Here is a 22,588-nt window from a genome sequence, read left to right as displayed (position 1 = left end):
TCTTCTTGAATCTTCTTGAATATTCTTGAATCTTCTTGAATCTTCTTGAATCTTCTTGAATCTTCTTGAATCTTCTTGAATCTTCTTGAATCTTCTTGAATCTTCTTGAATCTTCTTGAATCTTCTTGAATCTTCTTGAATCTTCTTGAATCTTCTTGAATCTTCTTGAATCTTCTTGAATCTTCTTGAATCTTCTTGAATCTTCTTGCATCTTCGTGAATCTTCTTGAATCTTCTTGAATCTTCTTGAATCTTCTTGAATCTTCTTGAATCTTCTTGAATCTTCTTGAATATTCTTGAATCTTCTTGAATCTTCTTGAATCTTCTTGAATCTTCTTGAATCTTCTTGAATCTTCTTGAATCTTCTTGAATCTTCTTGAATCTTCTTGAATCTTCTTGAATCTTCTTGAATCTTCTTGAATCTTCTTGAATCTTCTTGAATCTTCTTGAATCTTCTTGAATCTTGTTGAATCTTGTTGAATCTATTTGAATCTTCTTGAATCTTCTTGAATCTTCTTGAATCTTCTTGAATCTTCTTGAATCTTCTTGAATCTTCTTGAATCTTCTTGAATCTTCTTGAATCTTCTTGAATCTTCTTGAATCTTCTTGAATCTTCTTGAATCTTCTTGCATAATCGTGAATCTTCTTGAATCTTCTTGAATCTTCTTGAATCTTCTTGAATCTTCTTGAATCTTCTTGAATCTTCTTGAATATTCTTGAATCTTCTTGAATCTTCTTGAATCTTCTTGAATCTTCTTGAATCTTCTTGAATCTTCTTGAATCTTCTTGAATCTTCTTGAATCTTCTTGAATCTTCTTGAATCTTCTTGAATCTTCTTGAATCTTCTTGAATCTTCTTGAATCTTCTTGAATCTTCTTGAATCTTCTTGAATCTTCTTGAATCTTCTTGAATCTTCTTGAATCTTCTTGAATCTTCTTGAATCTTCTTGAATCTTCTTGAATCTTCTTGAATCTTCTTGAATCTTCTTGAATCTTCTTGAATCTTCTTGAATCTTCTTGAATCTTCTTGAATCTTCTTGAATCTTCTGGAATCTTCTTGAATCTTCTTGAATCTTCTTGAATCTTGTTGAATCTTGTTGAATCTATTTGAATCTTCTTGAATCTTCTTGAATCTTCTTGAATCTTCTTGAATCTTCTTGAATCTTCTTGAATCTTCTTGAATCTTCTTGAATCTTCTTGAATCTTCTTGAATCTTCTTGAATCTTCTTGAATCTTCTTGAATCTTCTTGAATCTTCTTGAATCTTCTTGAATCTTCTTGAATCTTCTTGAATCTTCTTGAATCTTCTTGAATCTTCTTGAATCTTCTTGCATCTTCGTGAATCTTCTTGAATCTTCTTGAATCTTCTTGAATCTTCTTGAATCTTCTTGAATCTTCTTGAATCTTCTTGAATATTCTTGAATCTTCTTGAATCTTCTTGAATCTTCTTGAATCTTCTTGAATCTTCTTGAATCTTCTTGAATCTTCTTGAATCTTCTTGAATCTTCTTGAATCTTCTTGAATCTTCTTGAATCTTCTTGAATCTTCTTGAATCTTCTTGAATCTTCTTGAATCTTCTTGAATCTTCTTGAATCTTCTTGAATCTTCTTGAATCTTCTTGAATCTTCTTGAATCTTCTTGAATCTTCTTGAATCTTCTTGAATCTTCTTGAATCTTCTTGAATCTTCTTGAATCTTCTTGAATCTTCTTGAATCTTCTTGAATCTTCTTGCATCTTCGTGAATCTTCTTGAATCTTCTTGAATCTTCTTGAATCTTCTTGAATCTTCTTGAATCTTCTTGAATCTTCTTGAATCTTCTTGAATCTTCTTGAATCTTCTTGAATCTTCTTGAATCTTCTTGAATCTTCTTGAATCTTCTTGAATCTTCTTGAATCTTCTTGAATCTTCTTGAATCTTCTTGAATCTTCTTGAATCTTCTTGAATCTTCTTGAATCTTCTTGAATCTTCTTGAATCTTCTTGAATCTTCTTGAATCTTCTTGAATCTTCTTGAATCTTCTTGAATCTTCTTGAATCTTCTTGAATCTTCTTGAATCTTCTTGAATCTTCTTGAATCTTCTTGAATCTTCTTGAATCTTCTGGAATCTTCTTGAATCTTCTTGAATCTTCTTGAATCTTGTTGAATCTTGTTGAATCTATTTGAATCTTCTTGAATCTTCTTGAATCTTCTTGAATCTTCTTGAATCTTCTTGAATCTTCTTGAATCTTCTTGAATCTTCTTGAATCTTCTTGAATCTTCTTGAATCTTCTTGAATCTTCTTGAATCTTCTTGAATCTTCTTGAATCTTCTTGAATCTTCTTGAATCTTCTTGAATCTTCTTGAATCTTCTTGAATCTTCTTGCATCTTCGTGAATCTTCTTGAATCTTCTTGAATCTTCTTGAATCTTCTTGAATCTTCTTGAATCTTCTTGAATCTTCTTGAATATTCTTGAATCTTCTTGAATCTTCTTGAATCTTCTTGAATCTTCTTGAATCTTCTTGAATCTTCTTGAATCTTCTTGAATCTTCTTGAATCTTCTTGAATCTTCTTGAATCTTCTTGAATCTTCTTGAATCTTCTTGAATCTTCTTGAATCTTCTTGAATCTTCTTGAATCTTCTTGAATCTTCTTGAATCTTCTTGAATATTCTTGAATCTTCTTGAATCTTCTTGAATCTTCTTGAATCTTCTTGAATCTTCTTGAATCTTCTTGAATCTTCTTGAATCTTCTTGAATCTTCTTGAATCTTCTTGAATCTTCTGGAATCTTCTTGAATCTTCTTGAATCTTCTTGAATCTTCTTGTGTTCTCTTGAATCTTCTTGAATCTTCTTGAATCTTCTTGAATCTTCTTGAATCTTCTTGAATCTTCTTGAATCTTCTTGAATCTTCTTGAATCTTCTTGAATCTTCTTGAATCATCTTGAATCTTCTTGAATCTTCTTGAATCTTCTTGAATCTTCTTGAATCTTCTTGAATTTTCTTGAATCTACTTGAATCTTCTTGAATCTACTTGAATCTTCTTGAATCTTCTTGAATCTTCTTGAATCTTCTTGAATCTTCTTGAATCTTCTTGAATCTTCTTGAATCTTCTTGAATCTTCTTGAATCTTCTTGAATCTTCTTGAATCTTCTTGAATCTTCTTGAATCTTCTTGCATCTTCGTGAATCTTCTTGAATCTTCTTGAATCTTCTTGAATCTTCTTGAATCTTCTTGAATCTTCTTGAATATTCTTGAATCTTCTTGAATCTTCTTGAATCTTCTTGAATCTTCTTGAATCTTCTTGAATCTTCTTGAATCTTCTTGAATCTTCTTGAATCTTCTTGAATCTTCTTGAATCTTCTTGAATCTTCTTGCATCTTCGTGAATCTTCTTGAATCTTCTTGAATCTTCTTGAATCTTCTTGAATCTTCTTGAATCTTCTTGAATCTTCTTGAATCTTCTTGAATCTTCTTGAATCTTCTTGAATCTTCTTGAATCTTCTTGAATCTTCTTGAATCTTCTTGAATCTTCTTGAATCTTCTTGAATCTTCTTGAATCTTCTTGAATCTTCTTGAATCTTCTTGAATCTTCTTGAATCTTCTTGAATCTTCTTGAATCTTCTTGAATCTTCTTGAATCTTCTTGAATCTTCTTGAATCTTCTTGAATCTTCTTGAATCTTCTTGAATCTTCTGGAATCTTCTTGAATCTTCTTGAATCTTCTTGAATCTTGTTGAATCTTGTTGAATCTATTTGAATCTTCTTGAATCTTCTTGAATCTTCTTGAATCTTCTTGAATCTTCTTGAATCTTCTTGAATCTTCTTGAATCTTCTTGAATCTTCTTGAATCTTCTTGAATCTTCTTGAATCTTCTTGAATCTTCTTGAATCTTCTTGAATCTTCTTGAATCTTCTTGAATCTTCTTGAATCTTCTTGAATCTTCTTGAATCTTCTTGCATCTTCGTGAATCTTGTTGAATCTTCTTGAATCTTCTTGAATCTTCTTGAATCTTCTTGAATCTTCTTGAATCTTCTTGAATATTCTTGAATCTTCTTGAATCTTCTTGAATCTTCTTGAATCTTCTTGAATCTTCTTGAATCTTCTTGAATCTTCTTGAATCTTCTTGAATCTTCTTGAATCTTCTTGAATCTTCTTGAATCTTCTTGAATCTTCTTGAATCTTCTTGAATCTTCTTGAATCTTCTTGAATCTTCTTGAATCTTCTTGAATCTTCTTGAATCTTCTTGAATCTTCTTGAATCTTCTGGAATCTTCTTGAATCTTCTTGAATCTTCTTGAATCTTGTTGAATCTTGTTGAATCTATTTGAATCTTCTTGAATCTTCTTGAATCTTCTTGAATCTTCTTGAATCTTCTTGAATCTTCTTGAATCTTCTTGAATCTTCTTGAATCTTCTTGAATCTTCTTGAATCTTCTTGAATCTTCTTGAATTTTCTTGAATCTTCTTGAATCTTCTTGAATCTTCTTGAATCTTCTTGAATCTTCTTGAATCTTCTTGCATCTTCGTGAATCTTCTTGAATCTTCTTGAATCTTCTTGAATCTTCTTGAATCTTCTTGAATCTTCTTGAATCTTCTTGAATATTCTTGAATCTTCTTGAATCTTCTTGAATCTTCTTGAATCTTCTTGAATCTTCTTGAATCTTCTTGAATCTTCTTGAATCTTCTTGAATCTTCTTGAATCTTCTTGAATCTTCTTGAATCTTCTTGAATCTTCTTGAATCTTCTTGAATCTTCTTGAATCTTCTTGAATCTTCTTGAATCTTCTTGAATCTTGTTGAATCTTGTTGAATCTTCTTGAATCTTCTTGAAACCTCTTAAATCTTCTTGAATCTTCTTGAATCTTCTTGAATCTTCTTGAATCTTCTTGAATCTTCTTGAATCTTCTTGAATCTTCTTGAGTCTTCTTGAATCTTCTTGAATCTTCTTGAATCTTCTTGAATCTTCTTGAATCTTCTTGAATCTTCTTGAATCTTCTTGAATCATCTTGAATCTTCTTGAATCTTCTTGAATCTTCTTGAATCTTCTTGAATCTTCTTGAATTTTCTTGAATCTACTTGAATCTTCTTGAATCTACTTGAATCTTCTTGAATCTTCTTGAATCTTCTTGAATCTTCTTGAATCTTCTTGAATCTTCTTGAATCTTCTTGAATCTTCTTGAATCTTCTTGAATCTTCTTGAATCTTCTTGAATCTTCTTGAATCTTCTTGAGTCTTCTTGAATCTTCTTGAATCTTCTTGAATCTTCTTGAATCTTCTTGAATCTTCTTGAATCTTCTTGAATCTTCTTGAATCTTCTTGAATCTTCTTGTGTTCTCTTGAATCTTCTTGAATCTTCTTGAATCTTCTTGTGTTCTCTTGAATTTTCTTGAATCTTCTTGAATTCTCTTGAATTTTCTTATTTTTTCTGAATCTTTTATACAGGTCCGACTTCCGGTTTCCAAGCAACGAGGTAAAATACGCTAAAAAGATGATAATAAGTGCAATCGGTTTTCTCATAGACCTCTCGACATATTTTCATAAACTTAACTGTAAATTAACATTCTTTTAGTGTCGGAGCAACGGGATAAAATCTGCAATGAAATTTAAAAGTGTGCAAATGAATTTCTCTTAATCAGAAGCCGCGGGACAAATTTTTCCTAATCCTAAATTCGAAAATCTAAATTTACTGAACGAAACTTTATACGGATTTTATACGGATCCGATTTCTGGTTCCAGAAAACTGGTTGAAATGTGCATAAAAAGTGCGCTTGATTTTTCCAAAAACTACTAGATCGATTATCGCAAGCTTAGATTCGTATAAATTTTGTTCTTCTATTGGGTGTACCATTTAATGTTCGCTGATACAAAATTCATTGTCAAAAAATAGTTCAGTATTTTTCTATTGAGCGTAGCTCCGGAGTATTTGGGGGCTCAGATCTTTTTGCACAAAATCAACAACATTCGTTCTATATCAGTCTAGCCCATCCATCATGATGCAAAATCCGACCAGAAGATCGTCGGACCGTCGTGAGTGCTTGCGGTAACGAAAAGTGCACTCTGCTCTCCGCAAGTGCAAAATGCTTGCTAAACTAAGAATTCTGATCGTATACGTTCTGGCACGGCTGTTTAGGACCGTATTCTGAGTCTCATCGAATTTTAGGGACTTCTGAACTTTTAATATATATAGTCCATCTCGAGTTCTGGCATTTGGCAAGCTTTGCTCTTATGCAACTTTGCAGCCATATCTCGAATTGAGACGTTCGGTTTCCGATTGAAGGTCCCTTTCAAGCGCTTGTGATTGTACTTGTTGATCAGACGGCCTTTAGGATCTTCGTTTCTAAGCAACAGTCAGACATTCTTCGAGCCGTTTGATGTTACCAAACACGCGATTCTTAGCTTTTTTCCTTTGGCGCGATGTGACAGATCCTTAATCTCAAAGTTATAGAGCAACACACTTTCGCACACCCTCTGTTTTTTCCCACTATGAAAACTTTTGCGCATCTGATACAATAAACTCACAGAACGTATGCAATACACACTAAACTATGTCTACGCATAATTTCAATTGATTTTACCCACCGGATCCAAAGTTAGAGTAGTATAAGTGTGTCCGGATTTGAAACGGTACACCCTTTAGTCCTATACCAAGTATACCAGAATGAAGTGAACTTTGTATTTGGTAAAATGACACACTTATTTTGAATTGAAAAATAAAGTATTGATGGTTGCTTTCTTCATATCTTGACTACCTTGCTGGAAATTTATGAACACCAAGCCAAAAGAAATGTTGGAAGTGAACCGATCAGACACCCAAGTTTCGACATCTTCGTAGGAGTCGCAGTGCTGCTCAGCCAATACGTGGTTTTTTTTAAATGAAAACAAATGGTAGTCGGAAGGGGCCAAGTCTGGTGAATACTGGCGGCAGTCGTAGCAGCTACTAACCAAGTGCTTTAAATGTATACTGAACCGATTTAGTTTTGTGTGTTCGTTCTGGTTGATTTTCGGTCAATTTGTTGTTCAAATTGATCATTTGTTGTCTGTAACAATTAGTACTGATAGTACTAGTTAGATTAGTATTTTTGATTACACCAAACACAGAGGCCTTTTGATGAACCTATTTGGTTTTGAAGTCTATGTTGATGGTTGTCCAGGATTAACCCGTATTTTTTTTCCGTTTAAGATTCATAGAATAAATTTCTTTTTCAACGCCAGTAACAACTCGATGGAAAACTGGTTTTTATCGTACTTTTGAAACAGAATTTCACAAGTGCTTTTTCGTTTTCCATCTGTCTTTCTTCCAATTCATGTGGCTCCCATTTTATAAAATTTTGAACTTTCCTTATAGCTTTTAAATGACCAAAAATTTTTTGTTGCGCAACATTTTGCATTGCTGCCATTCGCTTTTGGTTTAGAAGTATCATCTTCATACATTATTGTTGGCAATTCTGCGTCTTCAAATTTTTTTATGGTTTTCCATGTTCTTCGTTTCTCACATAAAAATCATTATCTTCGACCGCTCAAAGCATCTCTTGCATGCTGCTTTTGATCAACATATGTCTCAACAAACATTCGATGTAACTCTGCAGTACATTTCTTCTAATAGAAGCAAATTGCTTTCGGTAGATCATCACTTTCGGAAACAAAACTCGACATTTTTAACACGATGAAAAAATGTGATTGTTTGTTCAATGACTTGATGTAAATTAAATATGTTCAGCAGATGTCGTACCAACCAAACAAACAGAATACTTATGCTCGTTCACACTAAATATTTATTATCGATTCATTTGCATCTAAACGCTCGCTTCATACCAGTATACCTAATACCGATAGTCTGCTGTTGAACTATGTCCGAATCTACTTTCCGGTTCCGGATTGATAGGGTAAAATGAGTAAAGGAATGAGAAAAACTTTACTCGATTTTTTCGTTCAACGCTTAGCCGATTTTTTGCAAATTCTGTTTAGAATGCAAAGTTGTAAAGTCTTCAGTAAAATTTTATCCGGATCCGACTTCCAGTTCCGGAAATATGAAGTGGAGAGTGAATATATATAAACAGTCATTTTAGGTAACGACGAAAGGACCATACATACTTATTGGAACTGTGCTAATAACTGTTCTAATGAATATATCTTGTCAGTTAATGGCAAAAAAAAACCGTCGTTGGTTATACCGATCGCCAGCTTCCGGTTCTGGGAGTACCGGAAAATGATTGCTGGAACTGTTCAACCAATTTTACACAAACTTGGGCTCAAACGAATGTTTTTATGGCTCCATAGGATGCCACGAAATTTTATCCAGATTCGATTTCCCGTTCCGGAATTATGGGTTGGAGAGTATGATGATGCAAAATACGTGAAAAAATCGTTCAAACTGATTCAATATAATGATTTTCAGCATTAGGTAGATTAATTCTGATTTCCTTTGACTTAGTACTCCTCAGTGTCTCTATTATTAGTTTACTATTACTATTTTCTTAGAGTTTAAAAATCTTAGAACTATGATGTTATTAGAATCTTTTCAATATATAACTTATTTTTATTAGAAAATCGAATACCAATACTTTTCAAGTCACTTGATAAATCTTGGTTAGATTGATAAACTTGAAAGTCTCGTTTCCAAAAAACAAACTATGCCGTGATCAAAGATTGTCAGAGATTGATAATTGCTCACGTCATTTCAAAACTCAAGTCGATTTTCGAAGTTTGGATTGATCTATCATCTTAACATCGCTCGAAAAGTTCCCACCAGTGAACAGATCGGTTTTTGAGGTTCAACCTGAAATTCACCAGTCGTCCGGAATGATCAACTGTTGAATGGTGCCATTTGTTTGGTATACAATTTCGTATAACCGAGTGTGCGGCTAACTATTTTTAGCTGCTAGACTGAATAACAGTTTCTTTGATTCCAAAATAAAAAGAGAATATTGTCACGAAATATCAGTCCGTTCGAAAACACGTCGGCAAACTGAGCGGAGACTTTCGGATGATGGAGGCAAGAAGTGCAATTCATCATCATAAATCACACGTCATTGCGATTGCGGCTTACGACGCTATGAGTGCTATTTATAAAGTCCAGATATTAAATCGAATCAACGAAATGTTTCGAAACGGTGAGTGGTTTGGATTTGACGGCGCATTCGACAAAACACAGACTATTAAAAACTGTTTGCTTGATGCTGACAACCGATTGCTTCCAGCGTTTTAATTGAATTAGCTTCACAGCATAATTCCATCATGCCATCCGAATTTCCCACCGAAACAGAGAGGCTTTCACAGTGGACTCCGACTCCGAATTGACGTGGGCTGACTAGCGGAGGACGGACCAGCAAACGTCCTTCTAATTTGAACTGATCTGACACTATTTAGGCACTTTATATCAACATTTCAGTTGAGCTGGATCTATTTATCTGTCGTTCTGGTAGTTCAGTCTCTTTCGCTCTAATCGCGCAACGCCATAGCTGTATATATATTTATACAGCTAAACAGATTCTTTAATTATCGTTAATGTGTTTCCCGTGCGCTCCCGCGCTTTTAATCGTAAAACAGAACGACCGGCACTTCGTCTTGTTCTGTTTCTTGTTGTTGTTGTTCGACGGCACCACGGAACGAATGGGACAAATATTCTGCGAATGGAGTGGCTTCAGTTCCGGCAGCTCAGGGCATAATTTAATTACCGCTCAAGATGGTGGCAAAATTTGTACGCGCTTATCGGCCGAATTGATCTCCACAAACTGATGATGGTGATGAAATTTCTTCGTCAACGCACTTTCCAGCGCGACGCGTCTTCTTCACTGTCGTCACGATTCATCGACTTTCGACTGTTGGGCGGACGCGATTTTTGGAAATTTGAAAGTTTAATGAATATTGCACTGGGTTTTGTGCCGCCATCAAGAAATTGCTGGGGACTTTGCTGCCCGATGGAGCATTCCATTAAATTACGCACCTCTAATGGACCATCAGCGATCTGGCACCCGCGGGGGTGTGTTGATTTGAAGCATCGCTAAATTAATTTTGCTTGATGATGTCAAATTCTGGACTGATTGTTATCGATATGCGCTAGGCATGATGGGGGCGATTAAAAATTAAATTGTTTGTATTTTATGTCGTTTCAGGTGTTGCTGAATGGCGTCGTTGTGTTTTAGTTTGTGATATTAGAGAAAATTGAAGCGACGCGAAAGCGCGAATGTGAATCAGGTAGTATTGTAATTTTTGATTTCGGAAACGAGTTTGAGACCAGCAGCACTGTTCGGTGCCATTGGCGGAGAATCAACCATGCGATCCAAACAGCAACCGAGGCCGTCGTACCGATGGATTAAAAATGAAAATGGTATGTTTGTTGATGCTTACTTTAGTCAATCATTTTCTTTTCTTCGACCAGAGCAGGGGTCGGTAACCTTTTGAGCCGAAAGAGCCAGAAACGATATTTTCAAAATTTTAAACTTTTTCAAGTGTCACAAAATAATCCAAACCCAAGTTCAATAGCAACTATTAACAAATGTTTGGAGTTGAAACTGAGCAACTCGATAAATTAAAGACTGTCCCAGAAAGTATGGACGCAAACAAAAACCGCTGCCATTTTGCAATGGTTCAGAATCTGTCATTTTTTATGGCTGCATCCTGTTGTTTACACTCTTCTCTAACCTCTTGTTCAGTTGTTTATTCGTTTTCATTAGTTTATTTCGAAATGCGTGGACTTTCAGCAGAACAACGTCGAAAAATTGTGTACAAATGGATAACCTATGAGAATAAACCGAAAACGGGTCGAAAAAAAGGTCCTGCTAACTCTCAGTTGGATAAACGTATACTGAACACGTTCGAGCAAAAGAAGGAGGTTTCAGTTCGGGATGTCGCCAAAACAGTGGGCACTTCGAAGTCAAATGTTCTTCGTGCTAAAGAACGTTTGAATCTTCGAACCTATAAGAAGCAGAAACAACCAAAACGTAGTCCGAAACAAGAAGCATCGATCAGGCCGAGGGTTCGAAAGCTGTACAATACGATTCTTGCTGGAAATTTGAACTGCATAATCATGAACGACGAAACCTACGTGAAACTCGATTACAAATCCTTGCCGGAACCACAATTTTATACGATGCGAGAAAGGCAAGTGTTAAACCAGTCCGAGACATCGATTGAAGTCGAAAAATTTGATAAGAAAGCTATGGTCTGGCAAGCAATTTGTAGCTGCGGTAAGATTTCGAAACCCTTCATCACCACTGCTTTAATGAACAGAGAAATATACATCAAGGAATGCGTACAAAAACGACTTCTACCCATGATTCGAAGCCACAAGGATCCCGTTGTCTTTTGGCCAGATCTTGCTTCTTGCCACTACTCGAAATCAACGATAGAATGGTATACTACGAAAAATGGCACTTTCGTCCTAAAAGACATGAATCCACCAAATTGCCCACAACTTCGACTAATTGAGGAATTTAGGGCATTAACGAAGGCACATCTTAGGAAACATGTCTCGGCAGCCGAAACCATTCAACAGTTCGAAAAAGATGGGAAAAAAGTGTCAAAACTTTTCGCCAAGGAGTCTGTACGGAATTTAATGAGGAACATTTGCAAGAAGGTGCGTCAGCTAGTCTACAATGGCTAAGTAGCAAATGTTGAGTATAATATTCTGTAGGTGTAGTCTAATATTATCAGTATATCGAATAAAATTTGAATATCTAACACTCGTAAATTATTTACAGCGAAATCAAAGTGCGTCCATACTTTCTGGGACAGTCTTCAACAGTAGAAAAAGTGGTAAAATCTCTATTGTTTTGTCCCGATTTGGATAAAATTTTGCATCAGGGATGGAAAAAACAAAATTAAAAAATCGTCAAAACGAAATCACTTCCGAAGAAGATCGCCTGTGATCTTTCCTAATAACAATCACCACTAATCTGATCTTTTAGGATCATTTGATCAGTGATCTTTAACTCGCATCGATCGAAAACAGTACTGATCTTTCGTTACACTAAATCGGTAGTGATTTTGAGCTTAAATGATCCTTGGTTCATGTAAGATTACTAGAAATACTAGATGGAAGGAAATGAATACTAGATGAAGGTTCTATGAAAATAATAAGTTTGGACCGTAATCTCATTACACAGTGGTCCGAAACGGGAAATTACCTTGACAAAAATATTTTCACTATTAAATATTAGTTTTTTGTAGGTCATGTCTTCACAAAAGTTGTTTGTAATCAAATAGCGCTCCTTTTGATGAAAAAAGTTAATAGGGTGGTCCTTACTTAGATTGAAATCTGAAATCTAACTTTCTTAATTGAACACAAAAAATGATTTGTTTGTACAATAAACTTGTAGGAAATTTCATTGCGAGCAACTTTGCTGAAAAAAGCACCTCCCTATCTCTTCATTTGATCGAGTTACATCAATCTTCCCGAGTAAAAGTAGGGTGGCTTCTGAAAAATCACTTTTTTTGTTCTAACTTTTTTATGAAACGTTCCACCGAAAAGTTGTCTTTAGAAGAGTTGTTGAATTGCTCACAATTTTGCTCAACCTAGCTTCTTCTTATGAGCTACCAGTAAAAATAAAAAACATATTCATAAAAAACTAGTCATGCTTCAAATATCAATATTCACTAGATGCCAGATCGATAAAAACTTGTCTTATGCGGTTCCTGAAAGGTCATAATATAAGTAAAAATTCAAGAGAAAATTGGAAGAGTGTTATTTTTTTCCATACATTGTCCTTTCGAGAAATGAGACACACAAAAACTAAAGCCGAGAGAGTTTCGAAAGAAAATACAAACTGTACGGTTAATCTGGATAATATCCGAGTACGATAAAAATACAGTATAAAATGTATAATAAACTCACAATTGCCGAACTACTGTAAATTAAATATTAGGCCAAAGAGCCGTGGCCTTGCATCTAAAGAGCCTTAAGTAGCTAGAGAGCCGTAGTTTACAGACCACTGGTCTAGAGAATCGTAACATTTCGTCTTGGATGACAAATAATTGCCCTAAAATCATTAATCGCCGGTAATACATTTTCCGAGTAACAAGACAGGTTATCGATTTACTAGGAAAAGCTTTGTTCCTCCAGGCCGTAAATCGAAACCAAACTATCTAATCTTTTCCAAACTATCTAAAGCAATGTCAGTGTAGTTCCTATACCGATGGAACTCGGCGAAACCAATGGTGCCCTCTTTTCCAATTTTCCCATTTTTCCATCAATTTATATCAAAACAAGTTCGATCGTAAACTAAAGAAAAACAGTTACCATAAAACTCACGGCACGGTCGGTCGGTCGGTCGGTCGGTAGAGCAACGGAAAATGTGAGAAACAGAGATTCGTCCAAAAAGTGTGGAAGCAAGAAACAAATAACCTTTTTTTTTGCTTTTCGCCGTTTGCTAGTTTGGCCCTTTCTTCGAATGTGTGGATTTCGGTTGTGCATGGTTAAATTTGACGCCAGAAGTATATTTAGAACGAAGGAAATATCCGCAAATCTTGAAAACAATAATTCAGAATCTATTGTCTGACCAATTTGCATTAATTTGAATAAATACATGCCATTACTCTAGGTCCGAACCTTGAGGCTGCCAGCACGAGGAAGCACCGGTTTGTTAGTCAGTTAGTTAGTTAGTTGTCCAGCATGGTAGAAGGTGAAAAAATGCAGATGAGTTTGTAAAAGGGTTTAGAACAATATTTGCACACTAGGTGAATGAAGTCAGAACAACTAATGCTCTTCCACTTTTCCAAATTGTTCTGTTATTGCTCCAGAGCACAGAATCAGATGCAATCAAATTCTACTACCATTTTTGTTCGTGTGTGTGTGGTGTGTTGGGGTACTAACAGTATAGTCATCTCAAGTTTGCTAAACCTATGCACAAATGCTTTAACAATTAAAAAAAATTTTCAAAATTTAAGACTATTCGGGCATTTTTTAAACAAGCCGCCCGAAGGTCAAGGTTCCACGGTTTTCAATCTTGGAAAATCCCTACATTTTCAAATTGAGATGAGACAGGGCGTTCTGAAAATCATGGTTGAAATTATCTGTGAGACGTGTGAATACTATTGGGATCAACTATCCAACAGTTCTATTGAAAACAGCAATTCCGTACTTTAGTCTCATCTCAATTCAAAATTTTCCAATCTTAAAATAAAAGAGTCTAAAAGTCATTTAAAAAAAAATACAATAAGACACCAGATTCCAACGTTTCATGCATTTCTTAAATAACAGGAACAAATTCCGATTTCGGAAATTCCACGTACGCTTCTTTGAATCTTAGTTATTTTTACAGATCCAAAATTCAAGATGAAAATCTTCAAATTATGATCTCGAGTTTTCTCAAATTTTGCATAGAAACGTTTTTCGAGTTGCTTACAGCGCGGTCCACTTGCAACAGATTTGGGATATTACCACTCCTACAGCTTGGAAACTATCCTATAGATGGATGCGATTAGATTTTAGAACTATTTAGTTTCGATGATTAATGATTGAAAATTCAAGGAATGTCGATTTTCCTTGTTGTCAAAAAACACTGTTATGAGTTTCCCTAACAGAGACGACAGTGTCGAGTATATTGGTTCACTTTGCACGTTAAAGATAGAAAAAATGTGATACTACTTCTCAGCCCACCTTCCAAATCGCCTACACCAGTAGTGAGTGCCATAAAACTATGGGAAGTTTGTAACTATTACTCGAGACTGCGATGCGTGCCCGTGATCGGACGAAGCTAGTCAAGGATATTTAGAACATATTCTTTGAACCAGGGGTGGAAATAAGCAAATTTTTTGATTCACAGTAAATAAAAATAGTCAGTATTATTTTTTCATATCACATATTTATTGCAGATATTATAATGAATTTTGAAACGAATGATTTTTGATAAGATACATTTTGGTTTTAGTTGAAATATAAAAATGTCTTCATCGTTACCAGTATCACTGTCTGATTCGGAAAAAACATTTCAACAAAGTGAGGCCCCTTTTAATGCTACTCTGTATTCATTTAACAGGTTTGAAGTTCAAATGGCTGTCACTTACGGTTCCGGTGATATAATGGTATAAGTGACGTAAACGTCAAAACTGATTACCGCTCAATTTTCTCGGATATGGATTATCCGATATCAATAAATTTAGGCTCGTTAGGTGAATTTATTTCGTCGGTCGCATCGGAATTCCATGCCTCGTGATGTATTTGAAATTTATTCAGCAATACCGTCGTGGTGAAGTAATATCATCAATGAAAACAGTTAATAATATTAACATACATGCTGCGATTAATAATAATTATAATGATAAGAAAAACATGTCCAATCACAAAGCGTGCTATGCAGCTGAATAATATTACCCTATTTAACTTGAATATCATACACAGAAGTAACAGGAGTGCTGGATTTTGCTACGCTAATTGATTCGAACGCTGCGGTCCTGCTTGAGCACCTTCATACATATAAATTGACAAAAATTGATGTACATGCTCCTTAAAATTCCCCATCACCCATTTTTCACGATTTTAAAAGTCTCATTGACACGCGTTAAATTAAAAATTTCTGTATGGTTACTATTGTCACAAGTTTCCACAGCCCTCATCAGGATCAAGGATTTTAGACGTAAATCAATCGGCACTCATGTCTGATCTTGCTCATATTTTCTTCCACCATGCTCAAAGCTGATCGAATCACTGATAATAGTAGCTCAAAATCACTACCGATTTTGTGTGACGGAAGATCAGGATTGATTTGGATCAATGTGATTCAAAGATCACTTATCATCTGATCTTGAAAAGATTATATCGAGAGTGATCTTTATTGGGAAAGGTCACAAGCAATCATCTTTGCTAGTGATTACGATTTGATGATTTTTTGATCTTGATTTTTCCAACCCTGATTCAAGAGTATCTTCGAAGTTAACAATTTCACTGCCTGTAAAGTTCAAGAATTCTACGGCAGGATCTTTTACATATGGGTATCGTTTTCTAATTAGATGCAAAAATTTGAAAAAAAGATGCCTAAACTATTCGTAGATTCTCAGCAAAACGACCCATCAAATGAGCAGTAAAATCAATCTTGACATATTTTTTGAATATATTCGTGATTCTGTTTATATATTCGACATAAAAGCTAGTTTGAAATGTATGTGTGAGACCAGTTTTGAAAATTTATAACTTTTTTGTGTTCATTTATGTGCCAGTTTTAAGTTTATTTGGAGAAGTTTTTCTAATCCAGAGAGATGAATATCCATAAGGTTAAAAGTCTCATAATTCTAGAATTACAGAATGGGATGTTGGATCTAAATGGAATTCAATTCATATTGACTTCGTTTTGAACCGTAAGTAAGTAGTAAGTTCGTGAAAATTGATGGATGCCAGTTCCATTTCGGATTTATTTTATTTTAGACTTTTACATCATGATTGGAATGAGCCACAACAACAAAAAAGTTTTATTCACATGAATGAAACATTAATTTACAAAGCTTTTTATCAAAAATCTCTGTGATAAAAAAATTGATACTGTTTGAAACATAGCAAATTTTAAAAAGTGATTGAGCGTTATATGAGCGGCTGATAAGTGCAACTTATCGTTGAAACCTCCTTCTAGTAGTTTTGAATACGAAAACCGAAGTAATATTTTGTGTGCCAAAACCGGAACTTGGACTTTCCAGAGCAGAAAACATTTAAAATCATTTTTAGTGCAAGAACCGGGCAAAAAAGCAAAGTCTTGGCATTACATTCCTTTCGTGCCTTTCTGTTTCAATAGACTTCCTGTACAGCACCTTGATAGTTTCTTTCCATGAAATATGCAAATCCGAAATGAGATAATCGACGTCAAAAATCGTTGAAAATTTTAGTAGTGAAAAGGGGGAAAGTTTCGCAATTCACACAATCGATCAACTATCAATTGGAATTCGAAAGTGTAAAGAAATCGTGTCAGTTTTATTCGTATTCACGACATCCAGTTATGCCTCTGAAATTACACACTCGTACTTTTTTTCGAAAATTGATGACGAACCTGTTATTTTAATCTAATTGTGTAGAAATCTGATATTTTTGTCTTGACGAATTAAGTCTATTAAAATACTTTTCGGAGCCAAAATTCAAATCAAAAATTATTTTAACTATCGATATTATCAGGTTTGAAAAGTATTTTATTTTAATTAAAATTACTAACAGGATTACTATATTTAATGCTAGACCGTATTGGAAAGGTTTTTATGTATGACCACGCATACAATTTTAAGGTGGCGTTGAGCAAGATCGCATCATGATTTTCAAGAAGTGGATAAAAAAATTTGAATGATTGAATAGTTACAGATACTTTTCCCCACCTATGAAAACCTAACTATTAACAATTGCGCCGTACGCCAAGGAATGTAATTAAACAATAATAAATTGTTATGTTGTTATCGGGGACTTATCGGAGAGTTAAGCCACTCGAACCTCGTTCTTGGTTAAATGCGCTGAGACCGTACGAAACGTTGTACATTCATTTCTGTCACGGTACATAAATGCGCGAACGAGTTTTTGAGACAGCAGCTGAAGTTCTTCGCTTGCGCTTGGTTGTCTTCCAAGAAAGAGAACAAATTTTTCTAAGCTTAATAAAAGAGCGCGGTATGCATAAGGTCTGCTGCTACTCTGTGTAATATATAGTTTCCACAATTTAGAAAATAATTTCAATTTTAGTTTTGTTGCCCAATCGTTTAATTCACGATGTTCGGTTTTTTGATCCACAATCGGAAATCTTGATTCAAATTTTTGTGCGCAAAATGGGTTTATTTCCACTTCTGCTATGAACGCCATTAGCACCAGCCAGAAGAAAATTATGTAAAAAGCAAAGCCTTGGTATTACATTCCAGTAGTGGAATTTGACCTTCTTTTTCAACAGATTTCGCAGCCGATGTGTAACAGCCATTGCATGGCTGTTGCTACGATTCTACTGACACTACGAATCCTTCCAGGTCGGGGCTCGAACATACGACAACTGGTTTGTAAGACCAGCGCCCTATACATTGAACCGCCAACCCGGGACAATTATGTACGATATTCAAATAAAACGCATTTGGAATTGGTTAATCATATAAGAAATAATTGTGTAAACTGGTTCTATTTTGAACAGAAATTAACACTAAATACCAGTTGAAACCAACAAATCAAAATAATGCCCGATTGAAGCACATCATGATAATTGCATAGAGTGTTTAACAGATTTTTGTTGATGTATTTTCCAGGAATTATTGTCTGTACCCTTTCCAAAAGTAAGCCTAGAATCAAAATGGTGAACTTGGTCATTCTTGGTCATGTAGAATACCTATACAAAATTATAGCCAATATTATAGGTGGATTATGTCAAAAGCATAACTGGAAGATGTGAATTCGAATAATAATAATTGGATTTGTAAATTTTCGTTTGCGTTTCGATCGAGTTATGTTGTGCAAGGAAAATTCAAACGAAATATGTGAATTTTAAATTCGATCCAAATATTTCAATAATATTAGGTGAAATAGCATTATTTCATATGTTTTATATTTTAAATTCTGTAGTAAATAGCACACTATCATTTTATACAAGCAACTCACTTAGTGCTAGCACAATATTCTGTTCGTCATAGATGATTCAGGTCGAGTGCGCCGGCGACCCGCCTATTCTATTAAGCGGCATCTGTTATGCGAAATGACTGCTATGCCAAATGACCATTATGCCAAATAACCATTATGCCAATTAACCATTATGCCAAATGTCGTTATGCCAAACGGTATTGTGCCAAGCGGCTTTATGCCAAACGTGGTAGCCCCCTACTTGACTACCTCAAAACTGTCGTCCAGGTGCGAAAAAAACAAGTAATGAGTTTTCCTCATTGTTTCTAAATGTTCGAGAAAATTAAATTTTCAAGTTAAATGGTTAACTTACACCGTTTAAAATTTTACCATAAATTGCTGGTCATATTTCTGATACCATGAAAAAAGAATTACGTTGTTGCGTTAAGAACAACTCGAGTTATCATTGCCGTTTCAACCTTCCGAGCGAACAGACGTGATTTGGATTTACTGCGAAAGCATTGAAAACCAGTTGTGTGTGTGATAAAGTGGTCGGACGATATTGCGTGATAGATGTAGGATCGGGGGGGAATTCGAATTGTATATCCTTCGGAATTGTTTAAGCGCTTCAGAAAAACATAAACTATGCAGATATTTTCTTGCGTTTTTATTTAGTCCGACTCGCACAAGCGTTCTCCACTAACTGACTCTCTCGTTTTTCCTGTACGCTGCCGCAACCTCGGGTTTGCTCATGTTCTCTCTCGCACGTTGATTCTCTCCGTTGAATTCTACTCATTTTAGGGAATATGTGGGTTTGACAGTATCATGTCGACTCTACATCTCTTCCCTTTTCTAAAGAAAAAAAATTGAAATTATATAACGAGCATTGACTCACTATTTAAGCAAATATAAATGATAAAAATAGGGTAACTCACCAATTATACCGAGCCGGCAGTTTCCTAGTTCTTCTTGGTCGTTCTGAAACACAACCTTTCTCTCCATCCGTGTTCTGTTTTGTTCCGTTATCCTTATTTACTGATGTTCCCGCGAGTGCTGTGCACGGGAATTGTAATTTGTCCGAGCGATTGTTCCAGAGTAAATTGTGAGGCGTGTCGGCATGCGGTTTGATCCATTTCTTCAGGTGCGATACAGGTCGTCGATACTTAACACCTTCCTCATTGGTAACAACTGTATCGCTACCATGTTTCTTAATAACTGTAAACTTTTCCGGTCTGAAATTTGGTTCCAGTTTCCCTGTTGCATAGTTTCTCAACAATACCGTATCTCCTTCAACTATTCCAGATAATTTCGCGTGTCTACGGTTGTCGGCGTAAGTTTTCCCTTGGAATTTTTCAATAGCGTCTCTGTCTCGAATTTCCTCATTGCGATTCCAATAAGGATCGGTTTTCAAAGAAGGCAACAAATCTTTAACAGGTCTACCAGTTAGTAATTCCATTGGAGCCTTGCCAGTAATGGTATGTGGTGTAGTATTGTACATGTGTACATAGGTTTTGACAGCCGCACGCCAGTCAGCATTCATAGCTCTAGAAATTCGCAAAGCTCGCAGAATGCCTTGATTTTGTCGCTCGACTAAGCCATTCATCTGAGGCCAGTATGGAATGGTACGAACCAACCTTATATTCTTACGGGCGCAATAGGTTGAGAATTCTTCGCTAGAAAAAGGGGGCCCATTATCACTGCGAATTGATTCCGGGTAAGATTGTTCAACAAACACTTCTTCAAGTGCTTCTATAGTTTTGACTGCTGTGGTATTTTTCATCTCGATAACCTTCAAAAAGCGACTGTAGTAGTCCACGATCACCAAAAAGGTTGCGCATTCTTTCGCTGAGAAAAAATCGATTGCGATTTCTTGCCACGGGCGATCTGGCATTTCCTTCCTTATCATTGGCTCTGCTGGTCCTTGAGAGTTCACTGCTGCGCACCCGGCACATTCTTGTATCCGATCACCTATGTCTCGATCCATGTAAGGCCACCAAAGCTTCTCACGAAGGTTCCTACGCATGCTAACAACTCCTGGATGTCCACGATGGGCAATACTGAGTGCTCTGGGTCGTAACCCGATTGGGAGAACAATTCGGTCATTTCGAACTACTACCCCGTCAATTATTCCAAGTTCTTTTGAAAATGCCTGATAATGGGGCAGGTTATGAGGCCAGCATTGATTAGTAATAGCTTCCATGACTGCGCGAAGTGTTTCGTCTTTGGACGTTTCGCTTCGAATTTCGCTCAATGTGATTGCATTATATTCATCTCCAATAGAACACACATAGTGCTCGGATTCTTCATCAAAAGAAGCATCAGACGGGGGACACAGACGTGACAAAATATCAGAAATGTTTGATGAACCTGGAATATGTTTGATCTGGAAATTGTATGGCTGCAATCGGAGTGCCCAGCCCGCTGCTCTTGAACAAGCCCGTTTGCCATCTCGATGTTTACCTCCATAGATATATTCCAGTGTTTTATGATCGGTGTAGATGGTGAATTTCGTTCCAAATAAATAAGGATAAAACTTCTCCACGGCCCACACAACTGCAAGAGCTTCACGCTGTGTTTGAGGGTACACTCTCTCTGTCTTTGTTAATCCTTTTGATGCAAAACTTACTATTCGAGCAGTATTCAACTTGTCTCTCTGGGTAAGGACTGCTCCTAGTCCTACTGGAGACGCATCAACATATAATTCAGTATTATCATTTGGATCGAAAAAACCAAGTCGTTGAACCGTGTTAGATAATTCGTTTCGAAGATCATTGAATGACTTCTGTTGATCAGTACCAAAATCTTTAACATCTCCTCTCATAAATTGTCGTAAAGGTTCGGTTTTTGTTGACAAATGGTGTATAAACTGCCCAACGAAATTTATCAAGCCCAAGAAACTGCGAACCTCTTCTATTGTCTTAGGTTCACGGAAATTTCTAATAGCTGAAATTTTCTCCTCGGTTGGACTGATTCCAGCAGCGCTTACATTGTATCCCAATATCTCTAACTGTTGAACACCAATCAAACATTTATGCTTATTAAGCGTGGCATTGTTTTGACGAAGCACCGATAAAACTTCTTTTAATCTTTCATCGTGCTGCTGCTTGGTTTTTCCAGCGACCACAATATCGTCTATATATACTATCACTCCTTCTACACCCGACAACATACCGCACATTATTCGTTGAAAAATTTCTGGTGCGCAGTTAATACCGAACATCAACCTTTTAAACCTCATCAAGCCTCTGCTTGTCATAAATGTTGTGATTCCACGTGATTCTGGATGTAGTTCTACGTGATGGAAAGCTGATGTTATATCAAGCTTCGAAAAGTAAGTTGATCCTCTAAGTTTGTTCAATAAAGTGTCGATCATAGGTAGTGGGTAATGTTCTCGCTGTATGGCTCGATTTGGATACTTCATGTTTATGCACAAGCGAATATCATTCTTACCCTTAGGCACTACCACCATGGGAGATATCCAATCTGGAGGACCAACGACTGGTTCAATAACATCGCTACTTAACATTTCTCTAATCTTTAAATCGACCTTTTCCTCCATTGCAGCTGGTATTCTTAAATATGCCAATTTCTTGGGGGGAATACTAGTGTCGATCGATAATTTAACTTGTATATTTGGGAACTTTGGGAAAGCTTTCATTTCAAGATTATGAACGTCAAGTCCGACTTTTAAAACCTTCAAATCTTCTGCTGTTCTTTTGCTAAGAAGTGACTTTTTTGCTTCCTTAACGACAAAAAACTCAGCGAACGTTTTGGGTTTATATTCATTCACCGATATCCATGCGTCAAAGATCATTGAAACTTCTAAAGGTTTTTCACTAGCATATGCTGAAATGCGACGATCGCATTGATATCTTTTTTTGTATACTCGAACCTCCCCCTCCACAAGTGCTCTCCAATTCTCCTCAGTAACCGTATTGATTGCTGAGCCTGAATCTATCAGGAAGACTATCGGTAGATGTCCAATTTTGCAAGTAATGAGACCACTGTGCACGTCATCCTGTTGTAAACATCAAAAAAAAATCAGAATTTGTATCTTCAGCATATTTTATTATAAAATTCAAATTATACCCCCTTTCGATTCTACGAACCCTCTAGTACAGTAAGA

At 35.7% G+C, this 22,588-nt stretch overlaps 1 protein-coding gene across 2 annotated transcripts in view; it reads left to right on the top strand.

Annotated features, from left to right (window-relative positions):
- LOC131430642 (protein tiptop) overlaps positions 1-22,588 on the top strand; it is a 1,048,630-nt gene that overhangs the window by 341,853 nt on the left and 684,189 nt on the right. For both annotated transcript variants that reach the window (XM_058595758.1, XM_058595757.1), the window contains exon 2: positions 10,082-10,296. In XM_058595758.1, coding sequence (XP_058451741.1) covers positions 10,242-10,296 — 55 coding nt within the window. In that variant the 5' untranslated portion in view covers positions 10,082-10,241. The remainder of the gene's footprint in view (positions 1-10,081; positions 10,297-22,588) is intronic.

This window comes from Malaya genurostris, chromosome 2 (genome assembly GCF_030247185.1).
Source record: "Malaya genurostris strain Urasoe2022 chromosome 2, Malgen_1.1, whole genome shotgun sequence".
Classification (NCBI taxonomy): domain Eukaryota; kingdom Metazoa; phylum Arthropoda; class Insecta; order Diptera; family Culicidae; genus Malaya; species Malaya genurostris.
Note: the sequence above shows the minus strand (reverse complement) of the source record. Positions and strands in the feature narration are given on the sequence as shown.